The sequence below is a fragment of the Plecotus auritus genome, assembly GCF_963455305.1.
Source record: "Plecotus auritus genome assembly, chromosome: 3".
In the NCBI taxonomy this organism is placed as follows: Eukaryota; Metazoa; Chordata; class Mammalia; order Chiroptera; family Vespertilionidae; genus Plecotus; species Plecotus auritus.
In genome coordinates, this window is record NC_137772.1 from 178,564,647 (window position 1) to 178,591,620 (window position 26,974).

General features: G+C 55.8%; 1 protein-coding gene across 2 annotated transcripts; it reads left to right on the forward strand.

Moving 5' to 3' along the window:
- Positions 1–5,944: 5,944 nt before the first annotated feature.
- Positions 5,945–26,906, forward strand: RAPGEF3 (Rap guanine nucleotide exchange factor 3). Of its 2 annotated transcripts, XM_080658546.1 has the most exons (29): positions 6,040–6,250; positions 6,705–6,917; positions 12,502–12,555; positions 12,639–12,745; positions 12,958–13,079; positions 13,230–13,398; positions 14,011–14,095; positions 14,438–14,498; positions 14,606–14,682; positions 14,875–15,021; positions 15,550–15,662; positions 15,920–16,008; positions 16,317–16,395; positions 16,588–16,738; positions 16,821–16,906; positions 17,673–17,712; positions 18,257–18,421; positions 19,350–19,431; positions 19,731–19,877; positions 21,789–21,886; positions 22,338–22,463; positions 22,550–22,731; positions 22,900–22,990; positions 23,131–23,181; positions 24,116–24,203; positions 24,630–24,694; positions 25,175–25,229; positions 25,323–25,394; positions 26,468–26,906. In XM_080658546.1, exons 1-29 carry the CDS (start codon positions 6,245–6,247, stop codon positions 26,584–26,586), a joined length of 2,940 nt encoding a protein of 979 aa, XP_080514672.1. In that variant the 5' UTR covers positions 6,040–6,244; the 3' UTR covers positions 26,587–26,906. The 2 variants fall into 2 exon arrangements, with proteins under 2 accessions (XP_080514673.1, XP_080514672.1); XM_080658547.1 differs by lacking the exon at positions 18,257–18,421 and having other exon boundaries at positions 5,945–6,250.
- Positions 26,907–26,974: the final 68 nt, after the last annotated feature.

Consider the following 26,974-nt stretch of genomic DNA (forward strand, 5'->3'; position numbering starts at 1 on the left):
AGGGGAAATTAATTCACCTATTTAACTCAGGAAACTTCTCTGGAGGGCCTCTGCGTGCAGGCCCCTGACTCAGGTCCTGCAGCCTCGGGCAAAGCAGAGCCAGTCCCTGCGCTCTGGGAGCTTACATTCTCCTAGAGGAGGGATCACTGATAATAATTAGGCAGATTTCAATTCAGTTGTGGTGAGTGCCAGGCATTTAGCAGGGAAATAGGGGGAATCCTGGCACAAGCTGGGGCTCTGTCAGGGGAGAGGAACCAGGCTAAGGTCAGGGCTGCTTTGCCTGGCTCCCAGGGCCCCTGCAAGCACCCTGGCTAAGGTCCGAGGAGCCTGAGGCCCAGGGAGAACTGAAGCCTCAGGGAAGATTAAACTGGGATTCAGGCCTTTCAAGGCCTCGCTAGGAGGGGCAGCCAAGAGCAGGAAGGGACTGCCAGAGACCTGGGCTGGGACCTCTGAGCAGTAGGAGCTGCCTCTCTGTAGGGAGGGAAAGACTGACAGTGGAGGAGAGGAAGTGGCCTGCGGCTCTCTCATTCATAGCTGCAGACTTTCTTCCCTTCCACTTCCTGCTCTGGACCCCATCTCTCTCCGCTTCCTGTTCTGGACCCCATCTTTGAAGCCTTTTCTGGGCTTTCAGAGTGTTCTCCCTGGAGGGAGGAAATGGGCAGTAGCTCTGGTGCCTGGAAGTGTTTGAATGTTCAGCTTCCTCCGTGGCCCCAGCACTTCCTGAGTGGGGTTTGGGGCAGGATTCAGGGCTGCTCTGATGCTAGGAAGGGGCCTCTCTCCCTGGCTTGCCGGCCTCATTCCCTGGCTTGCCGGCCTCATTACCCACGTTCTTGCCCCCTCTTCAGCCAGTGCTCTGGATCCAGACAGAACCGGGCATCTGCGAGCAGAGCTGGGGCTGGGGCTGGGGCTCTCTCAGGCCCCTGTAGCTGACTGCCTGGTCTCTGAAACACGCGGTGCAGTGAGCACAGAGTCTGAGTCCTGAACAAAGGCTGCCAGGATAGGCTGGACGATGGGAGGTTTGAGACCGGGTTTGGAAAGGCTGGGAATGTTGGAAAGACAGGAGGGGGAGGAGGTAGTGTGGGTGGTGGCTGGGGAGTGGTGTAGCTGGGGGAAGGCTAGTGCAGACCAGAAGCTGGGACATGGTGCAGGAGTGAGGGAAAAGGACACTCTGAGCCTGAGGAAAAGTGGCCAAAACCAGACTGGAGCCACCATTTTAGAACATTGATTCCTCAAGGTCAGATGCAGTGTCTCCTGGGTATTTGGAACACATACCTTGAAAAGTAGCAGCTGGAGGGAGGTTTCAGCTACGGATTTGTGCACATTCATATAACACCCAATTTCCCTGGTAGGCAGGCCTGTTCCCCTCCTTTTAGCACAGCTCCAGACCTGCCCCTGCAATCTCTGCTGCTCTCCCCGCCTCTGCTTCCCCTACGGCCCAGTCACCACCACTGGCCAGCTCACCGATTGCTTCCTCGCCCCTCTCATGCATGGATAGTGTGAGCACCAGTCAGAAGAATGTGCCTCCATGAAAGTGGGGGGGTCCCTGCTCTTGCCTTGGTCATCTCCCCACTGGTCCCAGCCCTGTCTAGCCCTCATGAACTTCCTTCTAACTTGCTTACCTCTCCCTCCTGGAGAAGACAAGAGCCCATCTCTCCTCTGCCTCCCTGCCCCACCTCTGTCATAAGTGACTGGCTGCAACCTGCTAGTCCTAAGGAGGTTTGGCTCAGTGCCCACCAGGGTTCCGGCTCCCTGCCTCTGCCCCCACCCCAGGAATGGGCAGGGGGGGGTGGGGGAATTGAAGTGGAATCACCCCTGGGGGAAGGAGCCTGGGCAAGCATCACTGGACCTTGAACCTTCCAGAGCCCAAAGGTAGAGCCCACATGATGGTACCTATCTTCTCAGTCCCTCTCCATGTCGATCAACGATGGCCAAGGTGGAGTCCCAGGGAAGCCAAGGGAAGCTGCAGTGGCCAAGGTACCAGGCGGAGCCCTTACATCCTCTGGTCTCCAAACTGGCCCTTTCTGCAGGAGGCCTGGCTCACTGGAGCCCTGTTAGTTATAACTTCCTCCAACCTCCCACTCTCCTTTCCACCAATCAACCTCAAATGACATAGCTGAGTCTGTGAGCAAAGGCTGCAGCCCAGGAGAAAAGAGTAGGAGACAAAGAAGCAGCAAGGAGGGAGAGAGATGGCAAAAAATGCCCTGAAAAGGAACTGAAAAACCACCTCCCATCCCTTTCATCCTGCCCTGGGTTTAGGCCCTAGGCCGGCACCAGATGACTTCCCACAGTTCCCATTCATTTCATTTCCACCCATAATCAGTAAGCACCTACTTTATGCCAGACACTGTGCTGGGTAGAGAGGCCCAACCAGATTAGTGTGTTAGGGCGATAAAAGAAAATTCCATTAGACTCCGTGGTCCTGAAGCCCAGTATCTGCTCAGTTTTAGATCGTTAGTGTACAGCAGAGTTCCTGGCACTTGCAGTGAATGTTGTGGAATGAATTACACATTCTTGTGGCATTACATAGGGAGGATGTTGAGCATAGTAGTCAGGGAGGCAGTACAAAACAGTGGGGAAGAGTATGGGCCCAATTCAATGTGTGAGCTTGGGCAAGCTACTCTACCTCTCTGACCTCAGTATCCTCATTTGCAAATAGGGATTGTTCTGAGGATTAAAAGGTGATGTCTATAAAATGGCAAACAGTGCCCTGCACATAGGACTGCTGGAAGAGACCATCACAGGGCTAGAGCAGGTGTGTGTTGGGGGGGAGAGTAGAAGGGGTATAATGGATGGATGCAACAGATTATTCATTAGTTGAATCCACCAGACTTGGTGGCTGATTGGATGTGGGAGAAGGAGGGAACAAGGTTCCTCGCTTAGGCAGTGGTGAGCCTCCTGGAGTAGAAAGCTGAGATGGGCAAGGCAGGAGGAGGGGCAGGTGGGTGGAAAGGGAGTTTTAGACCTGCCTAGGGAGAAGGACCTGTGAAGATTCAGGAGCTTTAGGCTCTACAAGCAAACAGGCCTGTGTGGGAGGAATCTGGCCCAGAATCGAAGCCAGGGGCTGAGAAGCCCTCCTTACCCATTCACCCTCCTCAACTATTACTTGGGAGCCTCTGCGGTCCTCTGCCACCTGCCTGCAGAGAATGGGGCAAGAGGGTAGACTGACTCAAGGGGCCCTGCTCTTCAGCCTCCACCATCTGCCTGTTCCTCCGCCACCTCTGCAGCCTGTGAGCACCCAGGCCTGGGGACAGTGACTCTGGATGTGGGCTTTCCCCCTTGGTGGGAACAGTCAGGCTGAGGCAGGATGGCGCATGGTAATGCACACGGGCTCTATCTAACTGCTTGGGAGAATCCCTCACGGCTCCACATCTTCCTAGTCATGGCACCTTAGGCATGGCATTTGACCTGTTGGTGTCTCAGCTTCCTCATCTGTAAAGTGAGGTAATAATAATACCTATCTCAGGATTGTTGTGATGATTAAATCAGTGAATGTACATAAAGTATCAAGTACAGGGCCTGTGCATGTTAATTATTATTATTGTGTATCTGTCCAGTCTGGGCAGGGCCTGGCATGTGTCCCCAAGATGACTCACCATCTGGCTTGGGATGTCTTCCTCAGACACACTACCCTAGTTCCCTGCCCCTCCAGGCCTCAGCCTCAGTCAGATCTCTTCTGAGCAGTCATTCCACTGGCCAGCCCCCACCAGGAATCCTGAGCCAAAGAAACCTGCCCATCATCGGCTAGGTGGGAGCCAGGGGCTTTGCCTGCCAGTTACAACAATGAAATAAGTGGAAGGTCCAACCTTGATGGTCTCCCTTGGCTACCAGTGAACAGGTAATCACCAGGCCATCTTCTCAGGTTGGGGGAATGAGAAAGAGACATGAAAACAGAAAGGCAAGGAAAGGATATGTTGAGGGAGAATACAGATGGGGGAAAGTGGGTTTGGAACACTTTCACCTTCACCGATTTGAATGACTTTCTTTAAATCCTTGCACCCCACTCCTCAATTTGTACCATTTAGCTTCCTCCCTTAGACATGTAGTCCAGATGAGAAGAATGAATATAACATACACACAACACAGCATGGCATGGGGGTTCAGTGAAGCCCAGCAGCCTGAGTTGAAGCCCCGGCTCCATTATTTACTAGCTGTGTGGCCTCGAAAAGTTACTTAATACCTTTGAGCTCAGTTCCCCATCTGCAAAGTGGTAATTCACAGGGTAATGGCAGAGGTTATATGCACGTGAAGCACTTGGACCCGTGCCAGGCACTTACAGGCTATTGTGGCCAGCAGAGAGATCTATAGAAGCAGATGTCCTGCCTCATTCTCCAGCTCCTTTTCCACCAGCCCAAGAAGGGGCAGTAGGAATAGTATTCTGACCCCACTGACAGTCTCTGGAAACTCCCCTGCAGGTGCTTCTAGACCAGGTCACTGGCCACAGCAACCTGAAGCTTCAACACTCCCCCACACCTAACTCCCCCTGAACACTCTTCCCCAAGCACACCCGTGACCCCAGCCTGTTATCCCTTCCTGCCAATATCCAAGCTGTTCTTCCTTTTGCCAGATTCCCAGGGCTTGGGTGGGTGGATTGGGGCTTGGGTCCAGATCATCTTCAGGTCCCCCTCCTTCCCTGGAGGGGCATTTAAAACGCCACCATGGTTTCTCAAAGTGTGGGCAAAGCAGAGAACCCGAGGGTGTTAATTCAAAATTCAAATTTCCCTTTTCATACCAGTAGGACTGAATCTGAATTGGGGCGGGGGGGGGGGGGGGCGTGTGTGGAACTTGCATTTTGATGAGCTCCTGGGAAGATTTTCTAATACACAATCATCACAATGAAAACTGGCAGCCCCACCCCAGCTCCAAGAGCACAATCATCGGTGGAAGATGGGGACTCAGTGTCCCAGCGCAAGGGTTTGGATTGTTAGAGAAGTGGTTCCCGCAGTCCAGCAGGCTCCGCAGCAGAGGGAAAGGGACAGAGATGGGGCCAAAAGGGAGCGAGTCCTAGAAAGTCGGGGGCGGGGCGCGCGCCTCTTTCTAAAACCCTCATTAACTTGCTGGGCAATTACCGGGCGCCGCAGGAGTCGCTGTCTCTGCCGCGTCAGAAGCGGGAGTGGGGCGGAGAGGGAGGCGCTGGGCCACCTGCGCGGTGGTGGAAACTGAGGCCCGAGGAGGGGACGAGCCTGCACGGGACTCTGCAGTCCCGGGGCTGGGCTGCCACCGCCCGCCAACTGGGAGCGCGAGGTGGAGGACATGTTCCTCCGAAACCCCCTCTTTTTTTGAAGCTCAGCCACAGCTTCATCCATCTCGAAGCACAGTCCTTTCTCTCCAGTCTCAGCTTCCCCAACCGCGCCCGCGTGTGCACGGAGGGCGGAGAGGGGGGCATGGGGTGTGCATCTGGGAGCGCAGCGGTGGGAGGCCAGGCAGTGGGATTCCCCACCGGAAAGCAGCCCAATCCCTCCCCGGGGCTGTCTGAGACCCTGAACCGAAACAGGAGGCAGAACGCCCCAGCCGGGAAGCGGCCTCAGCCCGGATTTCCCTCCCGGGTGGGGCCACAATGACTCACCTCCCGCTCCCTCCCCCTGCTCATTCCCCCGGTTTCCTTGTTTGCATTTGTCCTCCGGGCCACGTGGCGACCGGTGCAGCCACTCAACGCCCCTACCCGATCACCTGGGCCTAGTGGCCCCGGCACACCCCCCACACACCCCGGGGCGCTCCTGCCCCATGGGGTTTCTCAGAGCTCGGGCTCTGGCCCGCTCTGCTTACCCCAGAGTCGGGTCTCCACCCCTGCCCGTGTCCGCCCCCTGTCCTACGCCCTCCCTCCCGACCGCGAGGCTGGAGCCTCCTCCCTGCCCCCTCAGCTTGTCCGGGAGGGGAAGGGGGCGGGCAGCACAGGGGGTGTGACAGCTCCCGCCCGGACCAGTGCCAGCTGCAGCCTCGCTTCGGTGCCCCGTGCCAGCTGGCTCTTTCGTCTGGGACGGAGGTGGAGGCTCGGGCTCCTTGTCGCTCAGGGGGGAGGCCCCCCGCAGGCCCCAGCCCTCTACCCACCCAAAAGGAGCCTCTCCTCCCAGCCGGCCTCTGGCTGCTCTGGCGGTGGGTCCAGCTAGGAACTGGCCCTGGTCACTGCGCCCAGGACTCAGAGCCCGCAGCCCTCCAGGATCCCCCTATCGGAGCTGACCCGGGCTCGCTGGGGAGCCCCCCAGCCTTTTGCTAGAGCCTGCAGGGCTGGACGAGCTTGAGAAGGATCATGAAGGTGGGTAAGGTGGGGCCAGGGGCGAAGAGCAGCAGAAGAGGAAGCCGACACGATGGGGGGTTTGGGTGGGAGAGAAAGGGTTGGTCACTGGGGGAGGGAGGAGGGGAGAAGAAGGGTTTGAGCTGAAGCTACATTTCTGGGGGATCCAGTGAGTCCATAGCTTCACTGGGAGGTGGTGGAGGTCCCTGCAGGGACTTGGGTAGCGGGGTGGGGCAGAGGTCCAAAGAAGGCTGGGAAGGAAGGCTCTACCTCCCGCCAGCGGAGACCCCTAAGTGCGCCAGACCGACAAGACCCAGCGAAGGTCTTCCTGTCCCTCCCCCAGCTCCTGGCAGGGCTGCAGCACCTCCGCCTGCCCAGTCCAGAGGCTTCTAAGGAAGCGGTGCTGCCGGGGGAGTTGTGTCCTGGTCCAGCTGCCCCAGCCCCATGGCTGTCCGCCTTCCTCCCTTCCTCACAGGTGGGCTGGCCAGGTGAGAGCCGCTGGCAGGTGGGCCTGATTGTGGAGGACAGCCCAGCTCTGGGAGCACCACAGGTGGGAAGCCTACCAGACGTGGTGCCCGAGGGGACACTGCTCAACATGGTGCTGAGGAGGATGCACCTGCCCCGAAGCTGCTCCTACCAGCTGCTTCTGGAGCACCAGCGCCCCAGCCGAATCCAGGGGCTTCGCTGGGTGAGTGCTCATCGCCTGCCCAGGCCAGGAACCGGGGCTGGAGCGTCTGGATAGGGAGCACAGGCATGCTGGTGGTGGCCCAGCTTGCTCTGGGAGTGTGGGGGTACTGCCGGATGGACAGCTGGTCAGGCAGCTTAGCTTTGGTATGGGTATGTGTGGGTGGCTCACACAGCTGCATTGTTTGTGTGTGTGTGTGTGTGTGTGTGTGTGTGTGTGTGTGGTGCCCAAGTGCCCCCATTTAGGCATGGGGAAGAGGCAAGGGATTTGTCAGTTATTCATAACCTCTGCATGCCTTGGATTAGGTGCTTGTGTGTTCTCCCTGTGGGGGTGAAGGCCAGGTCAAGTCAGGGCTGAGGTAAACTTGGTTACTATTCTCCACGTATCACCGTGGCAACATTCCTGGTTAGTGAGCAACTGAACTGCACCAATTCTGTTTTTTTATTTTGGGGTGAGGTGGTCATGCGAACATTGCTAGGTATCTGGCATTGGGGAGCTCAGGGGAGGATTCTGAAAAGTTTAGAGAACCTGAGGCGACTGGAGTTCCCCTTGTCATTGGATAACAGCTTTGGAGCTGCAAAAGTGGAGAGAGCAGGAGGGGGTAATGGTGAGGTGGGGTGCAGGATAATGGTTGCAGGATCCAAATTGTCAGAGAAGCTCTCCTCAATCTCCTGGACTTAATAGAGTGACTTCACCTGAGATTCAGTGTGTGTCTTGTGTGCCCTGTATAGGGGGCGGCGGGGGCGGGGAGTGCCGGGAGGGCACTTGGGTAAAGGCATGGAGGGAAATAGGAGCAGGTGACAGAATTGGGAGAGCTCATCGCTTATGGGCAAGTCCCATTGAACAGAATGACCACCACCTTCTGCCTGCTCCCTCCTACCTCTCTCAACTGCCATTTATATTTACCAAAACATGAGGCTGAGTTGAGAAAACTGAGGGGGGTCATCCAACATGAGGGGGTCATCCTGGCAATCAGAATTGAGAGGAGAATCTAGGTGGCAGTCCCCCAAACCCTGCCTCCCAGGGTTTTCCTGATAAGGGACCCCCTGGCCTTGGTCCTGCTCAAGATGGGGCTCTGGAGGAGGCAAGGGAGCCAGTCACTTCTGGGCTTAGCTGCCCCCCGCCCTTCCGGGTCCCTGGCAGTAGCTACTGCTCGGAGCCAGTGGGCTGGAACACTCCCTCCCTCTTTCCCTCTTAGGCTATAATTACTTGTGCATTTCCTGTCCTTTTCCCAGCTTGTAGAGGCAAGGTGGAGAGTGGGGGGAAGGTCAGGTGCTAGGACAATGAGGTCACTGGAGGATCCCCTGGGACCCAAAGTCTGGGAGTGAGTAGATGAGGTCGCCAGGCTGTCTCCTGACCCCTCCAACCCCTGGTGTGCTTGGGGAGGCCAGAAGGGTGGGAGTGAGGGCTGTTGGAGTGTAAATGGGGTCAAAGGCACAGAAGCAAGGCCCCTCCCCTGCCAGGTGGGGGGGCAAGTGGGGATTGTTGATTAGAGGGAACTTAGATTTTTAGGGCTGCCACACCCTCTCTTGATGACCTTCTCTGGGGAATGGAGTGGGGTGGTTTCAGCTCATTGTGTCTGTGACTCTGGGTACCTACAAAGCTGCACCTTGAATCTCTGGATGATTGGCCCATGAAGAGCTCACGTGAGAGGGACAAGCTCCAGGCAGGGAATATGCACACACAGGGTGAAGGGTGGATGTTGTGAGGGAGCAGAGCCCAGAGTCCCAGGAGGACAGTGCTGGCAGTTATGCAGCCCCTGCCTACTTCTTAGAAAAGCAAGGGGAAACCCATCAACTTCCTGCAGGCTAAAGAGAGCACTTTCTGTTCCTACTGGACCAGGACAAGAGAAAAATAAAAGCAGGTTACATCAGGAGGGCCGGAGGTTAGATATAGGAAGGACTTACCAACCCTGACAGAGGTGACACTGGAATGGAATGGAAGAGCACCTCCTTTGGAAAACATGAAGGGGAGAGATTGTTTGGTGTCTGGGAACCAGCAGAGGGGTCAATCTGTCTAGAGGCAGTGACAAGATCTGGATGACCTCTGGTGGGTCCCATGAGCTCACAAAAGCCTGGGATGCTTCTCTTTGGGTGATTGTTTTGGGGATGGTGTGTCTATGTGCTAACTCAGAAAACATGCTTTCATCCAACCTGTCCAAATAATGGTAGTAGCTGGTAGTTATCTAGGACTTATGTCCCAGACAGTTTTGTAAGGCCTTCGTCATATCAAATACTCGCACAACAGCCTGTGAGATAGGTGCTAATGTCATCATTTCATTTTAGAGATGAGAAAACAGAGGCACAGAGAGGCTAAGTGACAGGTCCAGAGTTACACAGCTGCTAAGGGACAAAGCTGGCCTTTGGTCCTGGGTAACGTGGCTTCAGAGTCCAGGTTCATGGTATATTTTCTCTTGCTGTGAATGGTAACACTGACACTCCAAAATATTGCCCCACCCCATACATCCTCTCCCTGTCCCACCATGAATAACCCTGGCCTGAGACCCTAGCCATGGGCTTATGGAACTTGTCTGACAGGTCCCCATGCATCTGTCTGCACTGCCAGTGGGGTTCTGACACTCAGCGACAGGGAGGGAGGGTGGGGCAGGTCAGGTGCTGATGCCATGGGAGCTAGCTGGCAACGTCTCTTCCGCCCTGAGTAGTTCCTGTGAAGGCATGAGAGGAGGCGGGCGAGGACCTTCACCTCCACCCACGTCAGCTACTTCTTTCCCACTGAGAACCCATAAGCTGACATTCAGGGTCATCGGGTCAGGGATAGGGTCAACGAGGTACATTTCTTACAGTGTCCAGTGCCCAACATGAAATAACGATTAATCAAGTTACTTAGCACTTACTAAGCCGTTACTACAAGCCAGGCCCTGCTCCAAGTGCTTTCTACTATTCTCATTTGATCCTTATAATAATTATGGGATAGGTATTTTTTTTTTTTGGGGGGGGGGGCGGTATATTTATCACCCACCCCAGGTGCAGGTGAGGAAACTGAAGCACAGAGAGGTTAATAAGCAGCCCTGGGTCACACAACCAGCTGGTAATGGGAGAACCAAGGTTTGAACCCAGGCATCCAGCTCTAGAACCCACCCACACCCCAACATCTTGGGCCCAGAGGGACTATGATAACAAACCTATTGAATTTGTTTTACCCAGTGTTCTCCAGGCTTACTTGCCCATGGAACGAACATTCCTGAGGGTAGAATACCTCTGCTATTTCAACTTCTATGGCACAGTGGGGGAAACATGGGGTAGTTGCCATGGAGATGGCAGGGCATAGTGGCTAAGAGCATGGGCTTTGGAATCAGACGGGCACAGTGTGAATCCTGATGCTTATTTTACCTACTCTCAGGGTATGTTATGCAACCTCCGAGCCTCCTTCTCTAGCGTGAAATAGGAAACAAACACCTACGTTCAGGGTCAGCGCTGGTAGCAGTTATTCAGTAGGATCTTCCATTTCTAAGCAGCATGTGAGCTACTTCGTCTCTGGGCACCTGCTTTCCTTGGCAAAGTGAGAGGGCTGCCTTTAGGTCCCTTCTCAGCTCTGATGGGCCAGAGCCTCTGACCCTCGTGCTCATCCCCTGGGGCAGGACAGGAAATGGCTGAGGCAAGGCCTGTGGATCTGGGATCTGGATGGTGACCAGCCTGGCCACATGACCTGGCACCTCCCCTCCTGAAGTGCCCTCTGGGGTCAGAATAATACCAGGAAGGGAGCCTGTGCTGGGGCCTGGGTTGTGGGCACCAAAGGGAGTTGGGGCAGGGACTGGGGCCACCTGGGCATTTTGACATGAACAACAACAAGTTATTAGCACTCAGCACTGTTTGTTCCAACACTGGGGGCTGGCTGGGTAGCATTCCTGCCCTTCCTCTTTCCCTGCCTCCTCCTCCTCCTCCTCCTCCTCCTCCTCCTCCTCATTTCCTGTTGCTAAGTCTCTAGGCTCTGTGTCTGGCACCAGGCTGGGCCCCATGACCCGGGCAGGGATACCCTTGGGACACCTAGTGACTTCCGCTCAGTGCTGGGCCAAGCATCTACACATGCCAGACCTCAGGCCTCTGCCCGGCATACAGTGGAAGATGCCAGGACCAGGGGAGGGGGTTCTGGCCCCAGGCCTGGTTGTACCCCAGCTCCCAGCCAGGTCGTTTTCAGGGACCTGAGGATAGATGGGAAAGCAGGAGAGAGAGAGAGTGCACTGGTGAGAAGGGGGAAGGGAGAGGAAGGGGAAGGTGTGGTGGGTGGAGCAAGACCAAGAATGTGAGCACTTCTGGTCGGAACTTGAGTTTATCCGTGGCTGTCTGGCTGTCTCAAGTATGTATGACTGAGTTACCTGAGCACTTCACCTCAAGAGTTTTGTTTCCTTGTAAATCAAAGAAGACAGATTAGTATACCTGCCCCGCCTCGCTCACGTCTGATCCTATTTAATACAGGATCAGAGGGAGTCACAGAGGTGATCATGCTTTGTAAAGTGCTCTGCCTCAGGGAGGGCTTGTACAGGGAGGGCATCCTGTCCAGGGATGGCCACAAATTCCAGTTCTCAGGTGGCAAAGAAAAGGGTCGGGAGAGGTTTTCATGGCCAACATCCGGGGCACATGGGCAGGGTGTCTTGATTGATACAAAAGTCAGGAAACCTGTTAACCGATGTTTCTACATAAATCCTGTCTTACGGAGCCAGCCCTGTGTGCTTCCCAGCCCTCCTCACTCGACAGGGTTATGGACTAGCAGCAGCATCTCAGAGAGGTCAGGAGCTTCGTGCAAGCAGCCGCCCTTTGCTTCACAGATGAGTAATAACAGCTGACATGTACATACAACTCTATACCAGGCAGTGCTGTATTCAGAGTCACACTGCTGATAAATGGAGGAGCAGGGATTTGGAGCCAGGAGTCTGGCTCCAAGGTTTGTGTTAACTACCAGGGTGCACGGAAACCCACACAGGGCAGGTTTTCCCACGGTCCTGTGGTTGGGGACAGACCTTGGCTCTGGGATCAGGCCTTGTGACACCAGCCGAGGAACAAGTGTTCCAGGCCTCCCGAGACACGCACCCCCTGGCCTCTGGGGGCCTTTGTATCTTACCTCCTCATGCGCTTCCAGGGGCAGGTACCTGGGAGCCTGGGCACACCTGGGCCCTGAGTAAGCAGAACTGGGATCTCCGGGTGCTCGTCTGTGGGGATGAAGTGCTTGGGTGTCAGGGGACAGGTTAGCAGGGCGGGGAAGAGGCGATGCCACGCACACCGTGTGATCAGTGAGTATTTGTTTATTGTTGTCGCCTCTCATCCAGCAGCTATGTGTGACCAACACAAGATTTGGTCACACTGCTTAGAATGGCACACAATTTAACATTATGAATTGTTTATTTCTGGAATTTTCCATTCAGACCACAGCTGAGTGTGAGTGATTGAAATCTTGGAAAGCAAAACCACAGATAGGAGGGAGACTACTGTATTTGTTGAATGAGTAGCTGAATGGATGCGTTTGGAGTTGGGGGTTGGGCAAGGGGTGCAGGGATGGGGGAAGGGTGGGGTCCAGGAGCTAGATTTGAAGGAAGACCTGGCACTAACGTGCGGACTCTTCCCATTGCCCTCAGACACCTCTCACCAACAGCGAGGAATCCTTGGACTTCAGTGTGAGCCTGGAGCAGGTACAAGCCTGAGGATGGAGCTGGGAGGGGGCAGCATGGCCAGCGGGTCAGGGCCTGAGCCAGCTGTGCTGCCCACCCCCCAGGCTTCCACAGAGCGGGTGCTCAGGGCGGGGAAGCAGCTGCATCGACATCTCCTGGCCACCTGCCAGAACCTCATCCGAGACAGAAAGCACCACCTTAGGCTCTATCGGTGAGTGGAGGCCTTGCCTGCCTCCTGGCCTAACCCCTCTGTTTTTCTCTTCCTTTTCATTCTATTCCAGGCACCTGGGCCTGGCCCTGCTTCCAGCAGAACTGGGGCTGGGCCTAGGAAGGTGCCTTTTGGGTGGAGAATTGCTCCCTCTCTCCTCTCCCCTCCTGCCATTTGACTCTCCGTCCTTTTCCCTGTCCCCTTAACTCTTGTAGGCAATGCTGCTCAGGCCGGGAGCTAGTGGATGGGATCTTGGCCCTGGGGCTTGGGGTACATTCACGGAGCCAAGCCGTGGGAATCTGTCAAGTCCTGCTGGATGAAGGTGCCCTCTGCCATGGTGAGCCTGAGCCCAGGGCAGGGCACCCGGGGCTGGGCAGTCCTGGGGAGCAGGCATCTGGGGTAAGGAGGGATGAGCATTGTAATAGGGCCTCAGACCCACTCAGCCTCAATTTCCTCTTTTCCCCCATGTCTGGGCCTCTTCCCGCAGTGAAACACGACTGGACCTTCCAGGACCGAGACACCCAATTCTACCGTTTCCCGGGTCCAGAGCCGGAGCCCTCGGGAGTCCATGAGCTGGAGGAGGAGTTGGTTGAGGCCATGGCCCTGCTTTCCCAGCGGGGGCCGGATGCCCTGCTCACTGTGGCACTTCGAAAGCCGTGAGTTGGCACTCTGCACCCTGCACCCTGAGACCCCAGGCCCCACACAACTCCCAGACCTCATAACGTCTCAGTTTCATCTCCGAGGGGCTCCCTTGCTTCTCGCTGAGGGAAAGGACCCCAGTTGGATCAGAGGCCTGAGCTCATTCTGCCAGACTTGCTGGGTGATCTGAGCCCTCCTTCCCCGCTGAGCCCGTTCTTCCTCTGTAACTGAAGGTGTGGGGCACAAGGCCTCTGAAGACCGTGCCCACTCTGAGTGGCAGCAATGGCCGAGAGAGGGTGGGCTCACGAGTCCTCAGGCAGATCTGGGTTCAAATTCCGGTTCTACTGGCTGCGAACTGGGTGGCCTTGGGCCTTTCTGTGCCAGCTTCCTCTTCTGTCAAAGGAGAATAGGAATGCCCACGTCACGGGTTGTCGTGAGGGCAATTGAAATGATGCGTGTGAAGCACTTAGTCCCCTGTCTGGCACACAGTGGGAATGGCTGGCCATTAGTGATAACAATCCTTGCTGAGGCACCAGCTGGCTTCAGGCCTGTGCTTTGTGGGTGAGTGGTCCCAGCCCTGGCCCTGGCAGGAGTTCATCCTTTGCTTTCTGGTCCTCTCTGGCCTGCAGCCCAGGGCAGCGCACGGACGAGGAGCTGGAACTCATCTTTGAGGAGCTGCTGCACATCAAGGCTGTGGCCCACCTCTCCAACTCAGTTAGTCCGCAGGCCCCGCCCCGCCCTGCCCTGCCCTGCCCTTTCCCCAGGAGCCTCCTCTTCTGTGACCACCCCAGGAGGCGCCAGCTGCTGGCCCAGAAAACACATCCCTCCCCTTCTGCCTATGGCTTGGAAATTTCCATCTAATTTCCTGTTCCCAGCACCCTTGTCTGAAAATCCTTCTGCCTCTCTTAGCCCTCCCCCGCCCCCCAAATCCCAGGCCACCTGGCCTAGCCACATCTCTGCCCCCAGGCACTCATGTCTTTGGGCCTTCCCTCCTCACCCCTAACCTGGCCCTCTGCCCTGGACTTGCCCACTGACCACCCTTTCCCTGCCCCACAGGTGAAGCGGGAATTAGCAGCAGTTCTGCTCTTTGAACCCCACAGCAAGGCGGGGACTGTGTGTAAGTCAGACAGCTGGCAGGAAGCTGGGCACTGGGGACCTGAACATGGTTGGGGGCCCCAGAGAGGTGGTGGGTGCTGGGGCGTGTCTGACCTGTGCTCCTCTCAGTGTTCAGCCAGGGGGACAAAGGCACCTCGTGGTACATTATCTGGAAGGGATCCGTCAATGTAGTGACCCATGGCAAGGTGAGTGTGCCCTCCTCCCCAGCCCCCTGGGTGGTAACTGCTCCCTGGTTGTGCCCCCACAGGCAGTGCCTCTGGTGGACCCAAGGCGCCGACACCCAGGTCTTCTCCTGCCTCGGTGCTTCTTCCCGCCATGGGTCTGTTTCACGAGGGCTGGGGCTGGGCGGGCGGGCTGTGACTGAGGCCTGGCTCCAGGGGCTGGTGACCACACTGCATGAGGGAGATGACTTTGGACAGCTGGCTCTGGTGAACGACGCACCCCGGGCAGCCACCATCATCCTGAGAGAAGACAACTGTCATTTTCTCCGAGTGGACAAGCAGGACTTCAACCGTATCATCAAGGTGCTGTTGCTGGGGGTGGGGAGGGCAGGTGGCAAGGACGGTTCCCTGGAGAAGTGTGGGGCAGAGGAGGGACCAGAGAGAGCCTGTGAGGGGCAGGGAGCGAGGAGATGGAGAAGCTCGGAGATGATGGCTGGAGTGGGGAGCCCAGCCTGGGGAGTGTGAGGAAGTCCACAGCATGCTGATGAGGTTCTGTGAGCCCGTGAACTCCACTCTGTCTGTGCAGGAGACCATGGGGGCAGTGGGGCTACCGAGGGGTGAGGGACTCGGGTGCGAGGGGGCAGTGTGATGGAGGGTGGGATCCATGGAGGGAGGGCGGGGAGGGATGGAGCAGAGGAGGGGCTCAGGCTGTGGGATAAGCAGGGGTGGGATGAGGGGCAGATCCACGTGTTGGGTGTTGAATAGAGTGGGAGAAGGGCTGAGGGTTTTTGTGGGGCTCAGGGTTGGGAAGGAGGGAGGTGTGGGGAGAGGTGCCTGAGATGGGGGAAGGGGATGGTGTGTGCTGAGCACTGGGTGTGGCTTGTTCTGCAGGACGTGGAAGCCAAGACCATGAGGCTGGAAGAGCACGGCAAAGTGGTGTTGGTGCTGGAGAGAACCTCTCAGGGCGCTGCCTCTTCTTGCCCCCCAACCCCAGGCAGGAACCGGTAACACACCCACCAAGCTCCCTCTCCTTCCTTTCCCCAGGCTTTACTCCTTCCTCCGTGTCATACCCCTGCCTGCTGGCCTCCTGGGTGGAGAGACATCCTGGGACTCGGCTGTACCCCTGAATAGCCACCCCTCCACCCCAAGGTGGGGCAGGGCAGACAAATAGGGAAGAGTGATATGACTGATTACTGCCATCTGTCCTGGTTGTGGGAGGGGGAGTGGTGGCACAAGGGCATGGATTGGCCATTTCTGCCAGGTATACGGTGATGTCTGGCACCCCGGAGAAGATCCTAGAACTGCTCTTGGAGGCCATGAGGCCTGATTCCAGTGCTCATGATCCAACAGGTAGGGACAGGAGACACCTGCCTGTCTCTGACTCATCAGGTGGTCAGCGCAGCCGGGGAGAGGGCTAGGCACCTGCCTCTGACCTGATTGGGTGCTGGATTGGTCCGTGGGGCCAGTTGGCAGTAAATCCTCATTCCTGTGCTCTTGGCTTGGGTAGGGAGTGCAGTCACAGGGGCTGGGCATCAGTGGTACTTTGACTATGGTAGCACTGGGGGATGGCACTCCAGTTGTGCGTGTACCTGTGTTCAATGGGCTTGACCTCTGAAGCCCCACCTCCCACCTGTCTCTCATCCCTGCCTGTCCTACAGAGACATTCCTCAGTGACTTCCTCCTGACCCACAGAGTCTTCATGCCCAGCACCCAGCTCTGCGCTGCCCTCCTGCACCAATATCCTTCCAGGCCCAGGGATGGTGTGTGGAGTGGGGAGAAGGGATCGCTCATAGCATGGCTGTGCCGAACCCTCCAAAGTACCAGCCTCAAGCCAGGTCTGTCAGCAGGCCCTACGAATCCTGCCCTTCCTCTGCCTGAGGTGTGGGGGTGGCTCAGTTGGATGCTGTGGTTTCCTTGACTGGCGCCCACCTTCCACGCGGAGCCCGCGGGAGGCAGTGAGCAGGAGCGCAACATCTACATCTGCAACAAGAGACAGCAGATCCTGCGGCTGGTCAGCCAGTGGATGGCCCTGTATGGCCCCATGCTCCACACTGACCCCGTGGCCAGCAGCTTTCTCCAGGTACCTGGCAGTGAGGCAGGCTGGACAGGGCTGCCCGGGTGGACAGGGCTACAGCGTCTCAGTGAATCTTGGCTCTTCCCAGAAACTCTCAGACCTGGTGAGCAGGGACGCCCGGCTTAGCAACCTGCTGCGGGAGCACTGGCCGGAGAGGCGGCGGCACCACCACCGGTAACTTTGGCTCTCAGTTAACTTGTCGCATGCATGACAGGCAGCACCTCGGGGACTGAGCGCACCAACTCTGGACTCAAACCCAGGCTGTACCACTCACAGCTGTGCTGTCCTGAGCACATGACCGCACCCCCCTGAGGACTTTGGGCTCTTGTCTGTAATGTGGGGGAGCACCTACCTCATTGCACGGGAAAGGGTTACTGCTCCTTCAGAGGGCAGAGCAGTGCCTTGCGCAGGTGCCGTGTGAATGTTGCCTATCCTTGCTCATTTGTCCAGTCCTGCTTGTTTCAATGAGTCCTTCCCACCAGTCTCTTGCTGTTCACCCTGACATCACATGCTCAGCCATTCTCACACATCACACAGCCATTTGTGTGTCACTCCTATCCCAAGTGCACCTGCTGGTCTCACTTCCTCCATCCGGCACATATTTATTACCCGGCACCATCGGTGCCAGTTCCTGCCAGCCCCACCCAGTGAATTTCCTAGAGTCTAGCTTCCCCTTCCCTGACATTTCCATGGGGACAGCTCACCTGAACCTCTGGCACCTGGGCCCATTTCCCCCCGTGAACTCCTTTTCCCTCCCCTCTTGACCTGGGGGAATCAGGATCCGGGGCCCCAGTTTCAGCCCCTTTGCCCCTTTTCAGGGGACATTCACCAAGTCTGTGAAACTCTGCGCCTGGGGTGAGGGCGGATGGGATCCAGAGCCCCGGGCACCTCCCTGCTCCGGCCTGGCTCCAGTCTCACCCCCTTCTCCCTTGCTCCACAGGTTGGAAAATGGCGGTGGGAGCGCATCTCCTCAGATAAAGGTGTCTGCTCAGAATCGGCTCCTCTCACCTCTGTCAGCCTCAGCTTCTTCCCTCTGCTCCCCCAGGACTGTAGGGTCCTCCTTCATCCCCTATCTGAGGGGTCCTGCATGGAAGGTTCCCATGCACAGACACCCCTCATATCCCAGGTCCTATGCGGACACTGAGGTCTAAGGTCACCCCTTCACCCCACCACCACCTTTAGACCCAGCTAGCAGTTCCCACCAGGTGAACCTTTGAGGCCCAGTGGCTCCTGGTGGCCAGTGTGGGAGCCCAGAGGAAGGCAGACCCCTCCTTGGAGTCAGAGGTGGCCAGTGCTGCTCCGGGTCGGGGCCCAGGGGGGCAAAGAGGGACTGGAGCTGAGATTTGGTTGAGGAATGGTGGGAAAGGGACTGGAAAGGTAGGTTGGGGCTGACTGTGGGGGGTGCTGCATTGGGAATAAATTTAAAAGCCTCCCCTGGGCTTCCGGGTCTCCCCGTGCCTCTCCCACCTCACCTGCTCCCCTCCTCGCTGCTGAAGACACTCATGGGCCCCTTCTCTTCTATAGGTGAAGCTTGTTCCTACCTCAGGGCCTGGAACTTTCTTTCTCTGGCTCTTTGACTGCCTGGATCCTTCCTATCGTTCTGATCTCAGCCAGAGTGTTGGGTTTCCAGAGAGGCCCCTTTCCATCTCTCTGTCCAGAGCAGCCCTCCACTGGCCACTGGCCTGCAAGGTGTCTACTGTGATTTTCTTCAAAGCAGGATCACCATGTGGAGTTGTTTTATTTGTCTAGTTGCTCGTTGGCTGTTAGTATCACATCCCACTAGACTGCTGGGCTCATGGTGCTGCCTGTGGCTGGCACTCAGGAACCGCGTAGAATGGTCCTCATGTGCCAGACACTGTGTAGGAGCCTACGATGCAGTCCTGGGCTGGGAGAGCCAGCCTTGGTCTTAAGGGTCAAGTGAGGCACCATCTCATGCTAAGGGCTAAGACAGGGGTCTCTGAAAGCAGGGAAGGGAATGGTTGGCTCAGGGTCAGGGTCATGGTCATGGAGTGTCCTTGAGAAGTAACTGTTGGAGCTGAGAGCTGCACGGTGTGAGGGGGAGGGGCCCACGGAGGAAGGCTTGTGGGTTTGACAGGACAGTTGACATAGTTGGTAGATAAGAGCACAGAGAGAGGGAGGAGCAGGTGAGGACTTCAGCTGGGCCACTTAACAGCTGTGCTGCCTTGGGCATGTTCCTTAACCTCTCTGAGCTTAATTTATCTATAAAATGGGAATAATAATATTATTTTTGTCAAAAGATGATTCTGAATATTTAGATACTTAGAATAAGCGTGTCCATAGCCTGGCATGTAGGAAATAGTAAACTAGCAAATGGTAGCCAAAGGAGGAAAGGGAGGAGAAAGACAGCTGAGGTGTGTTCACACTAGAACAGCTCTGGGCCTATTTGGCAGAGGGGGTGACACACGTAGAGGGGCACACCCTCATTCTTAGCATCATCTGTCTCTTTCCCTGGAGCCTTGGTCCCAGGGTCTCACCGGGCTCAGGTTCACTCAACAAGCATGCTGTGCAGGTCCCATGCTCCCAGTGACAAAGGCCCCTCCCTGGCCCTGCATGCTCTCCTCTGTGTCCTCCCGGCCTTACTTTCTCTCCCTCTCAGGCCCGGAACATGTCTGTTTGGCTCCCCAGCCTGGACGAGCCCCTCCCCAGCAGCAACTGTGCCATCCGAGTTGGAGACAAAGGTGGGTGGCCTGCACCAGCCAGGATATAGCTCACACTCTGCTGTGGTCACCCTTGACAACGGTGTGGCAGGCCAAGGATGGCACCCTGTGCTCCTCGGGGCCTGAGGTCCAGCTTCCCCCTCTCCTGGGCTCAGGGCCTCTCGCTGTTCTGCACATTGTGCCCACCCAGGCTTCCTCCTTGGGGTCCCTGCCCTGGCCTGCCTCCTTAGGGCCCCTCCCACTGTTTGCTGCCCTTTCTCTCCTGAGGTGGGAAGACCAAGCAGCCCCCTCCCACAGCTCAGCCTGATCTTCCTCTCCAGTCCCCTATGACATCTGCCGGCCAGACCACTCGGTGCTGACCCTGCAGCTGCCTGTGACGGCTTCAGTGAGAGAGGTGATGGCAGCGTTGGCCCAGGAGGACGGCTGGACCAAGGGGCAGGTGCTGGTGAAGGTCAACTCTGCAGGCGGTGAGTGGTGTGTCTGAATAGGGTGGCCCCAAGGGAGGAGGGGCCCTCAGAGCCATGCCCAGATCCCCCAATTAAAATCATCATCTTTATTGTCTTCATCAATGTTAATGATGCCTGGCATTTGTGGGAGGTTGGTGATGTCTCTTTAAAGTGCTTTAAATGTGGTGCTTAACAGCATGAGCTCTGGAGCCTGCTGCCCGCATCTGAACCCGGCTCTTTAGCTCTCTGTCTGCATGGCCTTGGGCATACAGGGTGCTTCATCTCCCCATGCTCTGTTTCATCATCTGTAAAATGGGGGTGAGAAGAGGACATGCTTCATAGAGGAACTGTGAGGACCACATGGCTCATCTATGGAAGTGTTTAAAACAGTGTCTGGCACATAGCACTCCTTAAATATTAGCTGCTACTGGTATTATTATCATGCTTATATATTCATTTAATCCAATGACAGTGTTATGAGATAGGTACTTTTATCCTATCTCAGACAAGGAAACTGAAGCTCAAAGGGATTAAGTGATTTTCCCAAGCTCACATAGTGAGTGTAGCTAGCCTTTGAATTTAGCTGGCCTTCATTCATTTAGTCAGTCAGCAACCATATTGGAGGATCAGCTGTGGCCCAGCAATGTGTTCGGAGCTAGAGGTGCCATGGTCGGTAAGATAGAGTAGCTTGATGGTTAAGAGCAAAGACTGTGACCCCCAGACCTGTGGAATCTGAGAGCCACGGCTAGTAAGCTGTGTAATCCTGGGCAAGCGGTGTAACCACTCTGAGCCTGTTTCCTGTCTGTCAAAGGTGTAACTGGACTTTCACATAGGTCTGCTGTGACTATGAAGTGAGATGCTGTGTGTAAAGCATTTCGCCTGGTGCCTGGCGCACAGTCAGTGCTCAGAACATGGCAGCATGGATTTTTAAGACCTGCCTTCAGAGAACTTAAGGACATTAAAAGCCACTGTTGTCTGTGAAGGATGCTGCCCAGGTCTGACCACGGGAGCCCAGGGTAGGCTGGAATTAGGGGCATCCAGAGAAGAATGGCAAGGAGTGGAGGCAGAAAAGCAAAACCTTCTCCCTTCAGGACCTGGGGAGACAGGATGAAGTCACCTGTGCCTACGTGCTCTGGAAGCATTGCCCTCTGGTGGCCACCTGGAGAGTTGCGGTTGCCCAAAGCCAACATCTATTGATACCCACTCTGAGCCAGGTGCTGTGTAGAGAACATATTTCTAGAGTGTTTTGAACAACATCCTTGTCAGTAACCGGTATTTTATTACAAACCCCCTGCTATGTGTATATTTTCTTATAAGTCATATACATGAATTCCTACACTAATGTTATATAATTAAACTGTACACAAAATAGAGGTACAAAACAGATGAGAAAACTAAATTTAAGTAGAAGAGCTAATATTTTTCCTGGATGCGTGGATGGCCTTGTGTTCCTTACTTTGAGGCTACGATCTAGGAACTGAGGACTCAAATATGACTGAAAACACAGTCTCAGTCCACAAGAGCTGATGAACATCAACACCAAGACTTCTGTAAAGACACTTCCCAATTTTCATAGAGCTTTTACATGTATCATATATGTATAGCCACTATTTACATAAACTCTTTCATTTGACTGCATAGTGAGGGTAAATCTTATTGTCTCCATTTGACAAAGGAGGAAACTGAGGCTCAGGGGGGTTCCCACCTTGCCCAACGTCTTCCTGTCTCACTGAGCATCCCCTTTCATTCCCCTCCAGGAGTGTGGATGCGTGGGCACGTGCACTTGTGCATTTAGAGCACCTGTCCAGGACTCTAACCCTGATACTGAGAGAAGGACCTCCCAACCTCCCAACAGGGCGTCCACCCTGCCTCCAGCTGCTCCCCGGCCTCACTCCCTGTCCCCACCTGGTGCATCCTCTGCTCTCTTTGCAGATGCTATCGGCCTGCAGCCAGATGCCCGTGGTGTGGCCACATCCCTGGGGCTCAACGAGCGGCTCTTTGTTGTCAACCCACAGGAAGTGCATGAGCTGGTAGGGTCAGGCAGGGCGCCAGGACCCAGGGCAGATCTGCGTTTTGGGGGTGGTAGGGATGGGCACTGAGGAGAAGGGGGCCTGGTCTGGCTGCTGCTGGGCCTTAAGTGGAGAGAGGAAGGAGTGGGCCTCAGTTGATGGGGTATGCCAAAGGATGGGGAGGGGAACGCTGATTGGGAGCTCTCAAGGGGAAAGAGGAAGATCTGCCCCCATAGGGGCTCCCCAGGGGATAGGAGCCCTACAGGGCGGGGTCTCGGTACCAGGGAGCTGTCAGGAAGATGCCTCCTTGGGGAGCCCTATCATTTAGAGGCCCCTTCACTGCCTGCAGCACCCCTGCCCTCCCCAACACTCTTCTGCTCATGGGCACAGAGTCTACCCCAAACTCTTCTCCCACCTGATACCTTTCCTCTGGACTCCTCGGGCACCCCCCTGAATACCCTCCCCCCTGCAGACCCCACACCCTGAGCAGCTGGGGCCCACGGTGGGTTCTGCTGAGGGGCTGGACCTGGTGAGCGCCAAGGACCTGGCCGTCCAGCTGACGGACCATGACTGGAACCTCTTCAACAGTATCCACCAGGTGCGGGGAGCAGAGCTGAGGGGAGGACAGCAGGTGGCAGGCACCCTGAGTGGCATGTGCTGATCTTTTGTGCTGCCCCCTCCCAGGTAGAACTGATCCACTACGTGCTGGGCCCCCAGCACCTGCGGGATGTCACCACCGCCAACCTGGAGCGCTTCATGCGCCGCTTCAATGAGCTGCAGTACTGGGTGGCCACGGAGCTGTGTCTCTGCCCCGTGCCCGGCCCGAGGGCCCAGCTGCTCAGGAAGTTCATTAAGTTGGCAGCCCAGTGAGTGCCTGTGGGGATCCATGGGATGTGTGGCAGAGTCCTTAGGCCACTTTTTCTTAAACCTCCCCGTCCCTGGTCAGTATGTTGCCAAATATGGATGTTGTCTTGAAGTGGGGTTCTGTGGGTATGGCTGCTTCCCCTGAGGGTCTCTGGTTCTTCTGCTAACAGCCTCAAGGAACAAAAGAACCTCAACTCCTTCTTTGCCGTCATGTTTGGCCTCAGCAACTCGGCCATCAGCCGCCTGGCCCACACCTGGGAGGTAGGTGTTTCCTGGAGGGGGTGGCCAGCCCCTCCCCCCACCCCAGTCCTGAGGTTGGACCCCACGCACATCCTGGGAACAAGACCCCTCTGGAGACAGGACCCAGAGCAGCCTCATCTCCATCTACCTCTCCTTCACAGCGGCTGCCCCACAAAGTCCGGAAGCTGTACTCGGCCCTTGAGAGGCTGCTGGTGAGTGCTGGGCCTTGGCCTGTCCCTCCAGAAACCCCGCTCCTTGGCTTCCCAGCAGCTCTTCTACTTGTCCTTGGTCACTGCCAAGGTTACTAGCCCTGAGCCAGGACCTGGTTCTCTCTGGTCTGTGAGTTTGGGGAGCTGGCTGAAGAATGGGTGTTTAGCATTATGGAGGGAGTGCATAGGGTATTCTGTCCCCCAGGATGTGGGTATTAGGGAGGTACATTTGTTGTGGCTCTGAGGTCCTGTGTGAAGACTAGGACAGGCACATGCGGTATCTGGTCCTGGGTCTGAGGTGCCAGGGGAGCACTGGGGGATGCTGGTCTCCAGCTAACCTGCCCCAGGACTCAGGAAGCAGGTCCCAGCACCAGCACCCACAGTGTGCCAGGGCCTGACTCCAGGAGCCTGTGGTCAGACTAGGCCAAAAGGCGAGAAAAGAGTTGAGGAGCAGAACTCCAACTCCCAAGAATTGTTGTGGGGGTGGGTGCGGGGGTTTGAAAGGTTTTGACAATGTTCAGGAGAAAACTGGCTCAGAGGTGTTCTTATCAGTATGGTTCTGGGAGCTCTTGAGCGAAAAATTCACCTGGTGGAGCTCAAGAGGGTCAAAGAAATTTACCTGCCAGAGAGGGGTAGGGGTGGGGGTGGGAGAGAGAGAGAGAGAGAGATCCATGAAAGCTCAGGCCCTGTGACTAATGGCTATGAAGTTTCCTTGGCGGCTAATTGGAAGCCAGGAAGCCACATGCGCACATGGCCTTCCCGCCTGCCATAGAGCCTGCCTTGGTGAGACCTGGGGCTGAGCAGAGGCTGAGCTCCAAGGGGTGGGCATATGGCCCTTCTTCGGGTGGGGGAAGGAGGCATTTGGTTGTGTTATGATATGTGGTGAGCTATGGTGTGGGGGACCTTCCCTTTCTCCCTGTGACTTCTTTCCTCCCAGGACCCCTCATGGAACCACCGAGTGTATCGACTGGCCCTCACCAAGCTCTCCCCTCCTGTCATCCCCTTCATGCCCCTCCTTCTCAAAGGTAATGGGACCAGAGCTTACCTTCCAGCCTCCATCCTATTATACATTCCTGCGCCTGTATGTCTGTATGTCCACCCAACCCTCTCTGAGCGATTCCAATGTGCTGACGCCTTGAGAGGCACAGAGATGAATTATGAGTTCACAGGCTAGAAGTTCACAGGCTAGAAGCAGAGTCAGCACATGCAGACAGATATTGGTGACATCAGATGGCCTCTGCTATGAAGCCTAAGAGATACAAGGAAATTACTCCAGGAGTTGGAGGGGAGCCAGAGGAAGAGGGCAGTGTGTGTGGGGGTGGGGGTGAGGGTGGGGGGGGGGTTGCGTGGAGGGAGTAGGCCCGAGGCTCATTATCGGCCCTTCACCTTTCTTGGACTGCTAAAGGGGAAAGGCATTTGGGGATCTTTGAGCACAACCAGTTTCTTTGCAGACATGACCTTTATCCATGAGGGAAACCACACCCTGGTGGAGAATCTCATCAACTTTGAGAAGATGGTGAGTTCCAGGAGAGTAGTCGCCTCCTACTGGAGTAGGTTGGGGGATATGACTATGACCTTGGAAGAAAGTGGGGGCGGGGGGAGGGCAGGTAGGAGATGGTCTAAAGTTATTAATAATATGAATGTGAAGACTTATTTTAAATTAGCCCTTTCGTAACTCCGTTGTATACTGGAGAGCCTGCTCTATTGGGGCTGCTGGGGTGGCAGCCTCAACTCTCTCACCCTTCAGCGAGAGCCCCTCCCAGTCCCCTTCCTCTCTGAGCTCTTCCTGACCTCTGTTCTTCTCCCACTTCCTGGTTCCTGCTGGGCCTCTGCCTGTACTGCGGCAAAGGGGACACCCCCCACCACACACCTACCCCATAGCCTCTTAGCCTCTAGGTGCACCCTGCTCTCAGGGAGCTCGGGTTCCCAGCTGCCCCACGGGCCAGGCCGGGGTTCTTCCCTCAGGCCCAGTCTCATGTCCTTGCTTTGTCTGCAGAGAATGATGGCCAGAGCCGTGCGGATGCTGCACCACTGCCGAAGCCATAGCAACGGTGAGAGGGCCGGCCCCCCTGGGTAGGAGCCCCCCCAGTGTCCCCTTCCAGGCTTGGCTCTGTCTTTCTGACTCCCACCTCTCCCCTACCCAGTGCCGCTCTCACCACTCAGAAGCCGTGTCTCCCACCTCCATGAGGACAGCCAGGCAGCGAGGGTTTCCACGTGTAAGTGGGGCAGGGTGGGTGCTGATGAGTTAGCGTGTTTAAGCACTTGCATACGTGATACATCTATGATACATGCTGATAGCTTCACAGCACCTCTATGAAGTAGGTGGAATGTTATCCCAACTTAAAGATGCACAAACGGGCTTGATGTTAAAATAACTTGCAGAGGCCACACTAGTTAGCGAGAGAGTTGCGACCCAGGCAGGCTTACTCAAGACCTGCATTTTAAACATTGACTCTCAGTTGCATGAAATGGGATTAACCATAATTCACTCTTCATACCACACTGTCATCATTGGCCTTTTATTATATTTTATGTATGTGTTTATTCTGACAATGTAATGAACATTTCTGGACCCAGGCCAAGCATGAGCACACTGACAGTAAAACCTCTCTGTGGTATTCCCCTCTCCTGTCTCCTTACCTCCCCACCCACAGTAACTGCTATCCTGAATTTTGAGTCGCTCATTGTTTTGTTTTTTTAATTAAACTTTTAAAAATATATATTTATTGACTTGAGAGAGAGAGAGAGAGAAACATTGATTTGTCATTCCACTTATTTAAGCATTCATTGGTTGATTCCTATATGTGCCCTGACCGGGATCAAACTCACAACCTTGGTGTATCAGGACTGTGCTCTAACCAACTGAGCTACCTGGCCAGGTCATTTTCTTGTTCTTTAAAATAGCTTTATCATTCACACACAGATACATACATACACATACATACATATATATGCCTCATATCATATAAATACATATATAACGACAACAGAGTAATCTTTAGTTTTAGTTGTTTTTGAACTTAGTAAAAGAGATTCTATGCTATATGTAATCTTGGGAACCTGTTCTTCCTGTCTTAACCGACTGCTGTTCTGCCCCCAGATCAGTGGGAGGTGGGAGAGCAGTCTTCAGGGCTGGGGGTGGGAAGTGGCCGGGTGGATGGTGGAGAGTGGGAAGTGGCCAGGTGGGTGGTGGCGGGCAATAAGGCTGATTTGCTCCTTGGAGGGGGAAGAGATGGGCTCTACAAAGCAGTGTCCAGGCCCTCCCTGACCGCCTCCCCCATCCCGCCAGGCTCGGAGCAGTCCCTGAGCACCCGGAGTCCAGCCAGCACCTGGGCTTATGTCCAGCAGCTGAAGGTCATCGACAACCAGCGGGAACTGTCCCGCCTCTCCCGGGAGCTAGAGCCTTGAAGAGGGGGCTGGGACTGGAGCAGCAGGCACTTCCCGCCTGGAAAGCCAGGGCACGCCTGGGCCCAGGGGCCCACAGGCCGGCCGCAGCTGGGCAGGGCTCTCCGAGGAATGGACTGAGGAATGGACGTGAGGCCCTGGATCGGGCAGCGTGGAGGCATCTGTCCCCTGTGATGATTGTCGGCCAAGGAGGACCTCAGAGTGGAATGAGCGGAGGCCCAAGCCAAGGAACGGGGGACAGAGAGGCCAGAGTGGGTGGGAGAGCAGAGCAGGCGCTGGGACTCTGCGTTCAATAGAGAGCTCTCCACACCAGGTTTTTTCCAGACTGTGTGCCTCGTGGCTTTGTTGTCCAGCCATCTCCTGGCCCCTGTGGTGTGTTTGCACAGTGGAC